Source organism: Pinus tabuliformis, chromosome 5_1 (assembly GCF_031772625.1).
Source record: "Pinus tabuliformis cultivar Carrire ecotype Pingquan chromosome 5_1, CPIR1, whole genome shotgun sequence".
Classification (NCBI taxonomy): Eukaryota; Viridiplantae; Streptophyta; class Pinopsida; order Pinales; family Pinaceae; genus Pinus; species Pinus tabuliformis.
Genome location: NC_142305.1, coordinates 779,933,068 through 779,948,117, shown reverse-complemented (window position 1 = coordinate 779,948,117; position 15,050 = coordinate 779,933,068). Strand labels below are relative to the sequence as shown.

Sequence of the window (15,050 nt, the reverse complement as noted above, 5' to 3'; positions counted from 1 at the left end):
AAGGGCAAGGGAAAGTGATCCTTCAAGGTTGCTTTATTCAATTCTCTATAATCAATGCACACCCTCCATTTACCGTTCTTTTTAGGCACTATTACCAAGGGAGAAACCCATTGGCTATCTGAAATTGGGTAAATGAAGTTTACATTGAGTAGTTTTTGGAGCTCTTCTTTCAAAATCTCCCTAAGGTTTGGATTCATCCTTCTCTGAGATTGTTTGATTGGTCTACTGTTTTCCTCAATATAGATATGATGGATACAATTCTTAGGGTCAATACCTTTCATATCAATATACTCCCATGCAAATGCAGTAATGTTTTTGTAAGATTTTGGTTAGCTCCTCTTGTTGTAATTTCTCCAAGTTTTTGTTTATATTCACTGTTCTACCTGGAAAAATTTCAATTGCAGAGCTTCCAAACTCTTCCATAGAATAAAGAGACATTTCCTAGATGACAAGTATTCAATATTAGAATTTAACTGAAATTGAGCATGATCATATTCTGAAGATGTTTCAAAATTTTCTAATGTGTTCAAAATTTGACTATCCTCACTAATTTCTGATATAGTAAAGATAGGCTGTATAACATCTTCATCATCAGCCCATTCTTTGTCATCTATTTCTGTAATTGCTTTTGTTGGAGGATACAAAGTAAATTTCTTTCTTGAACTACCATCAGAAATGTACATGTCACCAGATCTACAACTAATAAAAGCATCAGTTGTGGCCAGCCAAGGTCTTCCCAAGATGAGTGGGTGTCCTCCTAGATTATTCTTGGGAGTTAAAATCATGAAATCCACAGGATATTCCCAAGAATCTAAGGAGACTGAAATGTCCTCTAGCACACCATCTGGTTTGATTACTGATCTATCTGCAAGTTGCAATAAGGTAGGTGTGTAAAGAAGATTAGGAAGTTTAAGCTATTCCATAGTCTGTCTACTCATAATGTTTATAGTTGCCCCTAAGTCAATCAATGTATTTGGAATTTCAATCCCATTTATGTGTGTTTTGACAATTGGACTTCTTGGATCTACATATTTCTGCATGGTAATCTTTTCCATCATAATATATGCTATTTTTCCTACCAGGTGAATTCTTTTTGTGTCTCTTGGTTTTCTACCTGGTCTTTTGATACTCAACTCCTTTATTGTTTTTTCTAGAATAGGAATTTCTCTAATGGCTTGTAACAAGGGAATCTTGATACAGACATTCTTTAATTCATCTAGGAAATCATAATTCGGCAACAAGATCTGTTTTTCCACTCCTCTATCAATTTGTAATCTCTCAGGAAAAGGAGGTGTGGAAGCAGATGCAGGTTGTTCAACTATAGGAGTTGTGTTTATTAATTCTTTTTCTTTTTCTTTTTGAATGTTTGGGTTTTGAAGGGATGTCTCCTCAAAACTTTTATTGACTTTCAGAGAGTCCTCCTCATAAGCATCTTGCTCTTGAATATCTATAGAAGGTTTTTCCTTTTCTAAAATCCTACCAGATCTAAGTTGAACATCATTAAGATCTAGAGGAACAATCATGTAAGTAGGAAATTGTCGTCCTTCTACCATGTAAGCATTCTGAGGGCTTTTATTATTGGGGTTTGGTAATGGTTGGGCTGGTGGCTGATTTTGCTTTTGTTGAAATGGAAGTAAGAGTTGAGGATTTTGACTTTGTTGAAGAGGTTGTTGTTGTGGAAATGGCAATGAAAGGTGAGGGCTTTGATTTGGAAGTTGTGGTTGTTGATTTTGTGGGGGAGGATAGCTCTGATAAGATGGAGGATATTGATAATATTGAGCAAATCTCCCATAAGGATTTTGTACCCCTTGTACCCATGGTTGATATTGATACTGATTTTGAGGTTAAGACCAAAGTTGTTGCCAAGAATTCTAGTTTGGTGGGGGCTGAAAATTCATTGGATTGTTAAATCCTTGATTTTGTGGCCCTTGGAAAGGTCTTATTGTAACAAAACAAAGAGTTTCTACAGAATTTGGGACTACTTCCTCTTGAAAGGAAGCCTTAAGACCTGGGATTGAAGGACAATCCTTGGTCTCATGACTTTCTGAACAAATCATACAAGTTTCTACAATTTTTTGCATCTAAGGGGCATTCCCTTAGAGCATGTTTCTTCCTGCATTTTGGACAAAAGATGGCTAAAGCATCAGCTTCTGTTTTCTTCTTGTTTTGGATTTTGACTGTGTCTAGCTGCTCACTAAGGCTCCCTAAAATATTAGTTTTGAACCCATCAAGCATATTGCCAATTTCTGCCCTACTTACAATTCCAGTTGCAGATTTGTTTGCTCTAATAAGAGAAGGATCTCTAGGTCCTTTCCAAGTTTTAGATTTCCCTCTTGAGAGATGGACACATAGTTCTGTTATGTCACTCAATGGAATTTGAGAGATGTCTCCCTTCCCCGTCATGTTTAAGATATCTATCCATTCATCTCTAATGTCTTTCAACAAAAGAGCTTTCAAGGTCTCTTCCTAAATTATTCATTTTTTCTCTTTTCAAATTGTAGTTAAACCTCTCAAGTAGATCCTCTAAGTTTTCATCTTCCTTTTGCATCATTTTGAATACCTCATCCTTATGATTGGTAGGCATACAATAATCCAAGTATCTATCCAAAAATGCCTGCCTCATATCCTTCCAAGTCCTATTGGATTGAATGACTAATCCCATAAACCATTTTAGAGCAGCCCCTTTTAGTATTGAAGGGAACAATTTGAGCTTTTGAGAGTCTTCTAGATAGTCATAAGCTTGGCATAAGACTTCAAACTCAAACAAAAATGTTTCAAGATCCTCACTTCTCAACCCATAAAAGTTTGGGAGGACGGATGGTGAAATGTTTTTCATTGTTGTATGTGTTTCCTCATCTACTATAGGGAATCCAAATGAGTTATCTCCTTCCCTATTTCCTCTACCTCCTCCATTGCTACCTCTCCCTCCTCCATTGTTTCCTCTACCTCTACCTCTACCCCCTCCTCCAAATAGTGAAAATTCTCCATCTTGCTCTGATTCTGCCATGATAGTTTCCTCAGAATCTTCTGGTTCTTCTATCAATGGTTGATGAGAGAGAGTTTCTATTTCTTCTTCTTCTCTAGGTATTCCTACTTCATCAACTACAATAGGCTCCCCTATAGAGGTTAAAAAGGGTTCCTCTCCTAGATCTAGTTTAGTATATGAAGTGGGAGAATCTTCTAATTGAGTTGCTGCCCCTTGAATTCCAGGAATCCTAAGGCTAGGAGTATGAGTCTGGGATGGAGATGTGTCGTTTCTAGTCCTTGGTGGAGTAGTTGCAGTTGTGAAAATCGAACTTCTGCCCCTAGCTATAAATCTACCCCTAGAATCTCTTTCTCTATGCATTTCATTTTTTTATTTTGTTGTTTTTTTTTTTTTTTTTTAGTTGGAATAACAATTCTTTTTTTGATCCTCCAGATCACACAAAGTGCAAGAGGAGAGCATACTCGAGAAATTATTAATTTTTTTTATGAATGTAAGAGATAGGCTACCTAGTTACGCTTCCCCAGCAACGGCGCCAAAATGTTTATTCAATTTAGTGTCCTAAATTGCTACATAAATTATCAATCCGAGTGTCATAAACTAATGAAGTGTAGTGCACTATATGTGCTACATAACCCTTTCTTACCTCACTATTTTCAAGTTTATGTTATTTTTGGGTTTTGTTCTTTTGACCTCCTAGAGTTCTGCAATATAATTGAAATCTTAATCTACTGCTGAAGTGAGAGTCTAAAAGTGCTTTTTAGGTCAAGTTTGGAAGTGGAGTTTCCAAAACAAGAAGACGAAGACAAAGCTTATTTTCTTGCTATTGTAATGGTTTCCAAAATGTGAGCTTAAAAGACTCTTAAAACTGTTATCTACAAAATTAAAACTTGGATGATAAAATGGAAGTGCACCTATCTATATCAAACTGAGAATGAAGTAATGGAAGCAAAACTACTTCTGCTATCTATTCTACTTGCAAAATTAAAGTCTAATGAACTACTGCAATTAAAATAAAACTGAGACTGACTTTACACTAATGAACAGTAAGTAATCTCATTTATAAACATAACACTTTGCCAATTAGCTTGAAAATCAATCATCAACTAAAGGCTCCAGAAATATTAGCTTATAACATGAGTGACTATATTAAGAAAGAAAAGGTACTGAACATCGAGAAAATCTCATTCATAAACTCCATATTTCACCAATCAATTTGAGGGTGAACCATCAACTAAAGGTTACGGAAACATGCACTTATGTAATGAGTGACTATCTTAAAAAAACATAAAACAACTTGAATTTGAAAACTAAAGAACAACAGAAGAAGTGAGTTTAAAAATGCTACTTGATACAATTTCAAAACTACAACTAAGAAGCTCGAGCATAAACAAATTTAAAGAACTACTGCTACTCTGAAATGCATCAATCAGGGTTAGTAAAAACAAGTGACAAGCTGTAATATATATACAATGTTAAAATGATTATGGACATAAACAAAACACAAGAAATATACAACTGAACGAAAGAAAACACAAATATAAATACACATAAATGAAAAAGGAACCTCAACCACGCAGGGGCCCTCTACACAGCCTTGGACTAGCAACGCAAATTTACTTCACAGTCTTAGGTAGCCATATAAGAAAACAGAGTTTTTGTATTATAAAAATAAAGGACTATATGTCTCTCGATTACAAACGGAAATCACACTACTTAAACAATAAAAACATTAACCAGTTCTGTGTTTCAACGCTGGAATTTATTAGAAAAATTCATAAATGTTTCTAAGAGGAAAATCTTCTACGGTAGACACGTGAGCAGGTCATGCATCTGATGATTTAGCCTTCCAGTTGGCATAAACAGTAAATCTCTTCATAGTGGGTGTTGGATTTGGTTATGCGGGTGGCAAAACAAATCCTTAGCTTCAGGAATAGGCCTTGGACTCAATTGCATGCCAAAATAGAGTTCTAACTGCTGTAGAACTTCTCCGTTGACTCCCCTTTGACCGGGGTCTTTTCCCTCGAATCTGATCAAATGAATAGGACTCTATCCATGTGTTGACATTTCCTGAGCTACCCATGTGGCTCGTTCCTCTTCTCGACACCTGTAACCTACAAAAGTATGAAGATGGCCGCGGAATTGCCAGTTAGCTGTGGAAAGTGGCTACATTCCATAGATGAAAAACAAAATCTTATCCAAATAACACACATAATAATATAATTTGAAAATCACCAAAATGTACTCTTGGAATCAACATGCAATCACTTTTGATGGTTTAGGATGCACTGGCATGGGAAAATAGAGGAAGAAGAGTGAAGAAATTGCTTGAAAAAGAGGCAGTTTTGGGGCTCAACACGTGCCACAATTGTACATAAAGTTGTTATAACCTCCTCAAAGAAGTGGGGTGTCCTCAATCAATGTGCCAAAGTGGTTAAATGCACATGTACCAACACCTCCCCTTCAAGGAATATGATAAATAGTTCACCCTAAGAGATTGTGTAATGAGGCTAGGACACTCTCCAATATAGTAATAAAGGATCTTCCCAAACCAGGAGAAACTATATGATACAATGTGAAAATAACATACCAAGTGACCAAAACCATGGGTGTCTATGTAGAAGACCACCCAAGCAAGGTCTGAATGCCTCCAAATGCATGAGAAGATGTTGGAAATAATACTGGGGGGGGGGGGGGGGTGAATCAGTATTAGCAACTTAACAATATTTCATTTCCATAAACAAATTTATATACGCTACTTCTGTTAATGCAACTTGCGTATATACGCAACTGTGTTTAGAGCAACCAGCGTATACCTTGTAAACTTATTATTTCGTCGGTTGATCCTTAATCTGTGTATCAGAACCATATAAGCAGTAACAGGTACAGTAAAAAACAGAGCAGACAATCACACACAAGAACACAAGATATAAGGTGGAAACCCAATGTGGGTGAAAACCACCTGCTACAATTTGTCTCTATCTTCTTTAAATAAGAAACTTCTTTTTATAGTATTTCTGTATTGGTGCAGTCTTATACCAGTACGCAAGCTTCTACCTGCAGAAGGCTACAACCTTCCCTCGTTCTCCAGCTTCTCCTGGAAGGGAGCTACAACCCCCTTAGCTCTTGTACTAACTGATGTACTAGTATGTAGGTGCTGACCTACAGAAGGCTACAACCTTCTCTTTTCTTCCAGGGACCACGTTTCATAAATTTTTTCAGATTGGATCCATCAATAGCATCAAAATATATCTGCATCAATGAATCTCCCTTGCACTTAACCAAAACAGAATCAAATAATCACTTCTCTGAATGTTGTAACCAGAATACAATAACACTACCAGAACCCAACCAGAACCTAGAACACTACAACAGTAAACAGAAGTAGCTAAAACATATTATATGATATGTACGCTACTTCAATGGGCCTAACCTACGTACGCTATTATATTAAGGCAAACCTGTGTATACGCTGTTATATTAAGGCAAACCTATGTATATGCTATTTTGAATTGTTGAACCAGCATGTATATGCGCTTTTGCTATACTGAACCTGCGTACAGATTCGTAAAAGTTGATTTAACCTTTACAACTATTCAGACATCAGTTATACCCAGATCATTAGATTTATAGATTACGACATGCACCAATTATTCAGATAAAAGATCAAAACCACATAAAGATACTTCTCTTCAAGCTTTAAGATCTTGACCCATCAATAGAACTTATTCTTCTTCAAGCGCTCAGGTTCCTCCTTGATTCAGATCCAGCGATGCCCCATAACCCAATGACCAATGTTCTAGATCTTATTCTTCATAAGATATTCAATACTTGAGTGCCTTTGCCTAATGATCTCCTCCTCCTTTTATAGTCTTAGGCCTTACTCAATACCATGGTCCAAAACCACTTAGAAGCAATACCTTGGACTAAATACCTAGGGTCAACACTTCGGTCAAGATACCTTGAATCAATACCACGGGTCAAAATACCAAGGACCAAATACCATGGACCAAAACCAATTTTTCCCACATGTACATGATTTTCCTTGCGTGAAAGTGCGTGCATACGCATATGCGCCTTTGGGTCGTATATCCCGTGTGTATACGCGTATTGGTTAAGTGGAACCTGCGTATATCTCTTTTTCCTTCATTCTGAGAACCTGAACTGTGATCTGTCATCTGAGTGAGTTGCCATCAAGGACAACACCTGTGTCATAGTGCCAAACCTGTGTCATAATGCCAACAGAAGATGCCAAATAAGGGAAGTGATTTCCTCTATCAAGAAAATAACTAATCACAACATGCCACATCATAGCCAAACTATAAATATCCATTGGCATTCTTCTAACAAACCACAACCACTTTTCCATGTCATCAAGACATCCACCAAAAGGGACATCAATTATGCAACAAAGGGTGGGTGAAAAACAATTGTTGAAAATCTAAAAGAGAGAATATTGAATTTGGAGTTTATTATGAGCACAATCTGAATTTGACTTGGTGCCCTCTCCTCTAAGTAGAGTGCTTCTTTTAGCAGAGGTTTTTATTTCCCACAAAGGTGTAGTTTAAAGGTCACTCTTTTATGCCATTATGGCAGAGCCTAATGAAAAACAAAATGCAGGAACAACAACTGGGGAAAGGCTCCTTCATATCGAAGCTTTGGAAGCCATTTCTTCCACAATCGTACAAAAACCATAACAATGAATATAGGCCTTTATGTCATGATTTCTTAACCCTATGGGAAAAATCTCTTTGGAATTCTACATATAGAAACTAACAATGATTTGAACGGACCTTTTCAATAGACCATTGCTAACCTTATCCTTCTAAGGCACCTCGACCAAATCTTGAAATTTTTTTAAACTTTTAAAGGGGCCACAGTTCTAAGATTCACTCTCTACCAAGAGCCACAGGCTTGCATCTATTAGACTAGTACAAGACATATTGTAATTTAGGTTTTCCTTGCTGTCCTTGGCAACAATTTCATTAACCTTCGGTAGTTGAACAGTGAAATTTATCTAGGGTATCCACAAAACAGTGACATGGTGCACAAATGAGTTTGTGCTACGAGAATTATCTATTGTAGACAAGGCAATCCCTCTACTAAATTCTGATGAGTCTTAACACTGTTTATAAATTCCTTGAAGTCTTACACCCTGCTTTATGACAGGAAATTTTATGAATCCTCATTTTCTACAACTATGAGCTTAGTTTTGATTAAATTGTATAATTTTTTCCTAGTGAATTCATCATATTAATCACGTTAATAATATCAGCTGGCCAGGCTTATCTTGTGGCATCTTCAATGAGTTTGTACAACTATCTCATTCTCTTTCCTCTTTAGATTGCATCATTTTCTAATGTATGCAATCTTCCTCTAGTGGACAATAGTTTTCTATAGTGTTAGATATGAATCATTTTTGTATATACAGTGTATACCTTTTTTATATTCAAAACCTTTGTGATGCTTCCCATTTTTGTTTCTAGACTGCAACAACAAGTAACTGTACACAAAGTTCTGCTACTGTAACAGAATCATAGTTTCAAAAATCCATGCAAACAATGTCAACAATACAAAGGAATTAAGACAGTCAAGAAACATTCTACCATTCACAACCTAATGATATCTAAAGAACAACCCTTTTTGGGTCAGAAAATACTGCAGCGATAAATTAACAAGAAGTAGCATGTATTAGATAAAATTTATTGGCAAGGTTCTACACTCATCTTGCACCCTAATCTACATTGAAAGTATTTCATTGTCAACCATGCTGTAAAAAAAACAAACCATCGTTTTAGTATCACTAAAGCTTGTTATATATCCCTGTAAATTCAAATTGCTTTTCTACGATACAGCATACATTATAGCTTGACTAATACATTAGCAATGAAAATATAAAACAAGTTTTTTCATTGAACTCAATACGAAAACTCATCACCCACCTTAGATGATGTTCGAATATGCATAATTTCACAGTATTAGATATTGATTATCAACATTCATGACTGCCACAGGATACAGAAATAACACGATTTAACAATGAAAAACTTTCAGCAACATAATATCCTAACTAATAAAATATCAATGAAGATATAAAGCAACTTTTTTTTTTCATTCAACTCAATACGAAAATTCACTGCCCACCTTAGATGATGTTCGAATATGCATAATTTCACAGTAATAGAGACTAATAACATTTGAATTATCAAATCTCTGTTGGTTACCAGATCTACAATCAATATAAACATTCATGACGGACGCAGGATGCAGAAATAGCACGATTGAACAAGGAAAACTTTAAACATACATAACACCCTCATTAAATGATTATCAATGAAGCTATAAAACAAGATTTTTCATTAAACTCAATACGAAAATTCATTGCCCATCTTAGTTGATGTTCGAATATGCATAATTTCAGAGTGATAGTGACTAATAGTGACGGGATCAAAAGTGAATATCAACATTCATGACTTCCACAGCAATAATTTTTAGCAACGAGGCTTACAACAAATTTTTATTTTCATTTTTTTTTGTGAACTTGTGATTTCGACATCTTCATGGTACTCATAGCTTCAAAGTATTCATATATCTATAGAACTTCCAACAAAATATATCCATGTAAAGGGACAGGCAATCATTTGTATTCCATTTCAGAAGTAAAATTTTGGTGAAAGTTATTTGAAAACACTAAACACTAACAAATCCTAAATTTCAGACAACCCTAGAAACCCTAAATTCAAAAATTTAAGAAAAAGTACCAGAAATTGCAAAAACAAATGGCATCCAAATCACATTATTTTGCACCCATTAACAAAATTTTGCAAGCTATCACGCATAAACATTTAACCGACTGAATTTTTAAACATACCAAAGTTCTTTATCACATACAATTATAATGATATAATACCAAAGTTCAAAGATTCCATGGTTTATTTTGGGGACAAAGAGAAGACTTTGAGTTTAGCTCTGAAGGAAAAATAAGATCACAAGCAGTGAATTATTTTGAGGGAGAAACAGCTAGAAGAGAAGGAAAATGAATAAACAAAGTAGCAAGATTTGTTGCAGCAATCCCTGAAAGGATGCCAAGAGATAAAGGAACAAAATAGTCTTCTTGAAACTCTAACACGGCAAAAGAGAGAGCCTTGAATTTATTGACAAACGAACAGGAGGAGCTGAAGAAGAAAGTTGTTTTGCTAAAGGGAGTTGTTCAAGAAAATAAAAATTGTACAAGTGCAGCCTCAAATGATTTGGAAGAAGCAGGGAAGGAGAAAATGATGCTTGAGGAAACTATTAGAGATAGGGAAAGAACCTTAGATCAAGTTATCTACAAAATTGCTTCCTTCTTAGGAATGGTCAGCAATAGTTGCTAATAGAATGAAAGTTGAAGCAGGTAGCGAAAAAAATTAGCTAGGTGTGGCAAGCACTCGTGACAAGCCCTTTGATTAATGTCTGCTAACTAGGACAATAAACCCGACCTAATACAAGCAACACTAGTGATCTAATAAAGGTATCAGAAGCCCAAAACAGAGCCAAACTGTACCAGCTAAAGGATGCAGGTAAACTCTAAAATAGTTCTTCCAATCCTTGAGGAAAAGGCATACCTGCAAATGGTATATAATATCACTATAAAGGTTGTTACAGTAGCATATGTCTATGTTCATTACTTTCTGGAACATTCTCATATTCATATTGCACAAGTACTCTACCAAATCAATGGGGGTGCTATCTTACAGAAGCACCTCCATAATTGTATAACTGTTAAACATTCAACTGTTAGGAATGATGTTAAACATGAATAGCATCATCATCAGATGGAGCACTTTATCTTTCCTAGAAGTAGTACAGACCAATGATGAAGTCAAATCTCAAAACAGAAAATTATATTTCACTTTAAACAATCTTAATATTCATATCAATTTAAATAAATCACTAACCTGCCTAATTAGAATGATTAAATTGATTAACAAACTTATCAATACTGATAGTAACAAAGGAAATTTCAGCCATTCATATGCCCCTAAAGGATCCAAATACTTCTTGGTTGTCTAAGTATAAAGAAAAACTCAATTCCTAGAAGTTTTGTCATTCAATGCCAACAAGTTTCCTAAAAGTGGGTAATTTTGTTCTCTCAAGTCTTTCCCTTCATTTCTGGTTAGTATACCACACACCACAAGAGCAGCCTTGAACTATTTCACTGAAAGATTCCCTTGTCATTTTAGATATTAACTTGAAATATTTATGCTATAAGATAATGACAAGAAAATCCCAGTGGTTACATATGTACTCTTACCCCTGGATAATGTTGCAATACAGGTGCATAGTGGTTAAGTACAATATACACTTTCCCCAACAAGCTTAAAACATTTTCAACCTCATCTCCCAACAAATCCACCTCTTCCTCAGCTTTCTGGAGATGGAAATATCTTTTGTCACACATTTTCATGTAGTGTGACTCCCTTACTGCAAACGAATTGACTAGCCCACTAAGTGTGACCAGTTGCCGCTCAACTTCTTTCAACCTTAGGAAGTTGTGATGGATTTTTTCCAATGTTGTTTCTTCAAACTTCAAAGATGCATCCATGACATTCCTAATATACCTTGCTAATTGCATTTCACTCTGCTTTTGATTCATTTCTAAGTCTGTTATGCAATCCTCAAGCTTTTGCACCTTTGCCTCAAAGAACTCTTTTTGTTTCTCTTTTTCCTTTATATGCATCAATGCCCACTCAAGTGATACTTCCTTTTGTTCAAGACATTCTTTTAGTAGAACTTTTTCATTTGTCTGATTTTCAATTTCTTTTTTAGCAAAGGTCAAGGCAATATCTTTCTCTGCAATGACTCTCTCAAGTTCCATTCTTTTTTTTCTTCCTCATTTAGAAAACGTTTGGAGAACATTTTCCTCACATACTCACCCATGTATATTGAACGTTGCAAAGCAAAGTGCTTGAACAACAATGCCGGTTCATACAAGCTTTTAAGATAACACTCCAGATAAGTTGGAAGAATGATCTGTGTATTTACCTTGTTCTTATTAGTAATATAGGAAGGGGAAAAGTGGCTTACATATTTTTTTTTGGTTTCAATAAATATATTAACTACGGATATCTCAAAGCTCTGTTGTTGCAGGCAGATGGGATGATGTAGCAAAGGTCAGAACAATGGTGAGAGGCAGGGGCTTGATAAAAAAAAAAGATGCAGTTGTATTGAAGTCAATACTAGGAACCATGTGTTCTTTGGAGGAGACTGATTGCACCCTAAGCGTCAGAAACATACCTTGAATTTCATGGTTTCATTTCGCTAACGCAAAAGTGGCAAAACGTCTAGGTTTATTCCACTGTCTATATACTCCAGACAGAACCAAGTTTATATAACATCTAATAGAAAGGAATAAACTAGAAACAAAACAATCAAAGGCTTCATAGAACATCGCCAAATGGAACATAAACTATATAGCATCTGTCACAAGGGAATAAACAAGAACCAAAACAATCAAATATTTCATAGCACACCAGATTTTTGAGACGAGCTTTGAGAGGAGATTCGTCAGAAAGAAACATGCCAAAGCAGAAGACGGGAGCCAGAAAGAAGGCAGAGAATCAGAGGGCGAGGCAGAAGGCCATTTCCCAACAACAATTCCAGATTGATTTGGGCAAACATCCATGCAATGCTCTCTATACTTGCGATTTTTTCCACCACCCCCAGAAGAACAGGGCCTTCTGCTACTTCTATGGCTCCGTTCCTAAAATCCCTTCCTGTGCTCAATGTAGCAAGACCAAATGTATGGCAGCTGGATCTGACTGCATCGTTCGTCATCCTGGCTGCAATGTCACAAGAATGAACATGGTTGGCAGCATATGTGATTTCTGTGAAGCATTCATATGCCATTCCAAACGTTGCCTCACAACTCATTGATGTACATGTCCTCTAACTGATGCAACATGTGTTGAATGTGAACGGACTCTTTGGGATCATGGTGGGAGGATGTTCCGATGTTTTTCATGTGATCAATGGTTGTGTGAGGATGATCAGTTTGAGCATCAAGCTTCCTGCCAACAGCTTGATAGTGAGACTTTTCATTGCTTGTCTTGCAATCGTCTTGGAATATATACATGCTTGCGTTGCAAGATTTGCTTCTGTGATGATCATGTGAAAAGTGTCACTAATGCAACCAGGAAAGGAGAGGGACTATCATGTAAGAATTGTGGTTATGCTTTGAGAGAGACAAAATATCTGAGTGTTTCTGTTCGAAAACACAAGTTTGGATGCCAGTTGTTTAGTTAATGTTGCTTGTGCAACTATTGGAAAACACAGCTATAATAGAATTGACTCGTACAGAGTTTCTTTAAGCATTTAAGGCTTTAAATAAAATTTGTTGATTGGTTTGGGCGCTTTCCAACCATTTTACAAGGGTGTAAAGGAGGATTAGGACCAATACGGTATGGTATCTACAGTTTACTAAAGCAAAGATGTCAATAGGGGCTGAGTTGATTGGTAAAGCAGGGTGTTGTTATTTTCTCCACCACGGTTCAAATCACCCCAATAGCATGTTTCCCTTGTGAACCAGTACACCTATATAACCAGACCTGTTATTGTGGTTGGGGTAAGGTGTAGGTCCTAAGCACTTGGCAAAATAGATACCCCTACTCACGGCTGCTTAGATGAAGGAGGGCCACTGTTAGTCCTCAGATTTGAAACCGGCTCTGATACCACGTGTGATGACCCAACTATAGGTCCTCTAACTACTACTACACTCATTCAAATAAATTTCGCTAATTCTCATAACAAGGAAAATTTCAGGTTTAATAAAGATCATAATCATGAACATAAATTAATTTAATCTACAACATGTATAACTTGTAACAATTTATCTGCAACACGTATAACTTGTAATAATTTACATAACTAAAATAAATGACTGATAATACATGTTCCAATAGCTTAGTTGAGATTCTCCTGAGCTCCATGCTCCTCTTGACTACTCGACTGGATTTGTCTCCCAGCCAACTAGGAAGTAATTCCTAGCCTAGGGAACCTCCCTAGCCCTTCGAGCCCAAGTCCAACCAAATATAGTGTTTCCAAGTTTAATAAACACTCTCCAGATCCAAGTTTGATCTCCCTCCTCTTTATCCACATCCCTCCTCCAAAACAAAATCCTCCAAACAGAACCAAACCAAAACAAAGACCAAGGATCCCCCTCTCCTCTCATCATCCTTCCCCTTTTATGCCTCCTCCTCCCATCCACCTCAACCACCTATCATTAATGTCGTGACTACCCCCTCATCCTTTCATTTGACTTTTCTTACCATATCTTCTCCCAAGTAAATTTGAGAGGACATTTTGGGGATAGGATATGGATATTTAATTTGGAAATTAAATGGGGAAGACCATATCTTTTTCCAAGTAGATTTGAGAGGACATTTTGGGGATAAAATATGGATATTTAATTTGGAAATTAATTGGGGAATACCATATCTTCTCCCAAGTATATTTGAGAGGAAATTTTTGGGATAAGATATGGATATTTAATTTGGAAATTAATTGGGGAAGACCATATCTTCTCCCAAGTAAATTTGAGAGGAAATTTTGGGGGTATGTATATTTAAATTGGAATAATGGAAGGAGATCATATCCTATCCAAGACTAAATTTGAGAAGACAAGTTGGGAATTGAATAATAACAATAATAAATTTCCTATCAGTAAATAAAAATTACAGTTTCCCAAATGTAGGTATTTACCAATATTTCTTGATAATTATAAGTCAATATTTTCAGGTAATTTAAACACTAATAAAATTTGCATGATAAGATTAAGTGGGGCATTACACTTGCGCCTCATCTTTCGGTGCATTCCTTAGTTGCACCTCATCTTCCGGTGCATTCCTTAGTTTCACCCACTTACCTTCGTCGGGGAATTCGTGTCAGGTCAGGCTGTCAAGTGGGACTACCCAATACGCTCACCAACCAATTAACTTCCCATCGGGGTAGGTTGTCTCTGACAGCTCCCATGTCATCCTGATGCTTAATCATCCCGATGATCCTTCCAGTGCATTGTTGAATTCTTTTG

At 36.3% G+C, this 15,050-nt stretch overlaps 1 protein-coding gene and 1 pseudogene across 1 annotated transcript in view; one reads left to right on the top strand and one right to left on the bottom strand.

The window, feature by feature from the left end:
* LOC149167265 (WPP domain-associated protein-like) overlaps positions 1–11,902 on the bottom strand; it is a 188,991-nt gene extending 177,089 nt beyond the window's left edge. Inside the window, exons 1-2 of the mRNA XM_089430429.1 lie at positions 11,899–11,902; positions 11,277–11,854 (exon numbers count right to left, since the gene is read on the bottom strand). Of these exons, the coding sequence (XP_089286555.1) occupies positions 11,277–11,854; positions 11,899–11,902 (582 nt within the window). The remainder of the gene's footprint in view (positions 1–11,276; positions 11,855–11,898) is intronic.
* Positions 11,903–12,541: 639 nt separating this feature from the next.
* Positions 12,542–13,267, top strand: LOC149167264 (uncharacterized; annotated as a pseudogene).
* The last annotated feature ends 1,783 nt before the right edge of the window (positions 13,268–15,050 follow it).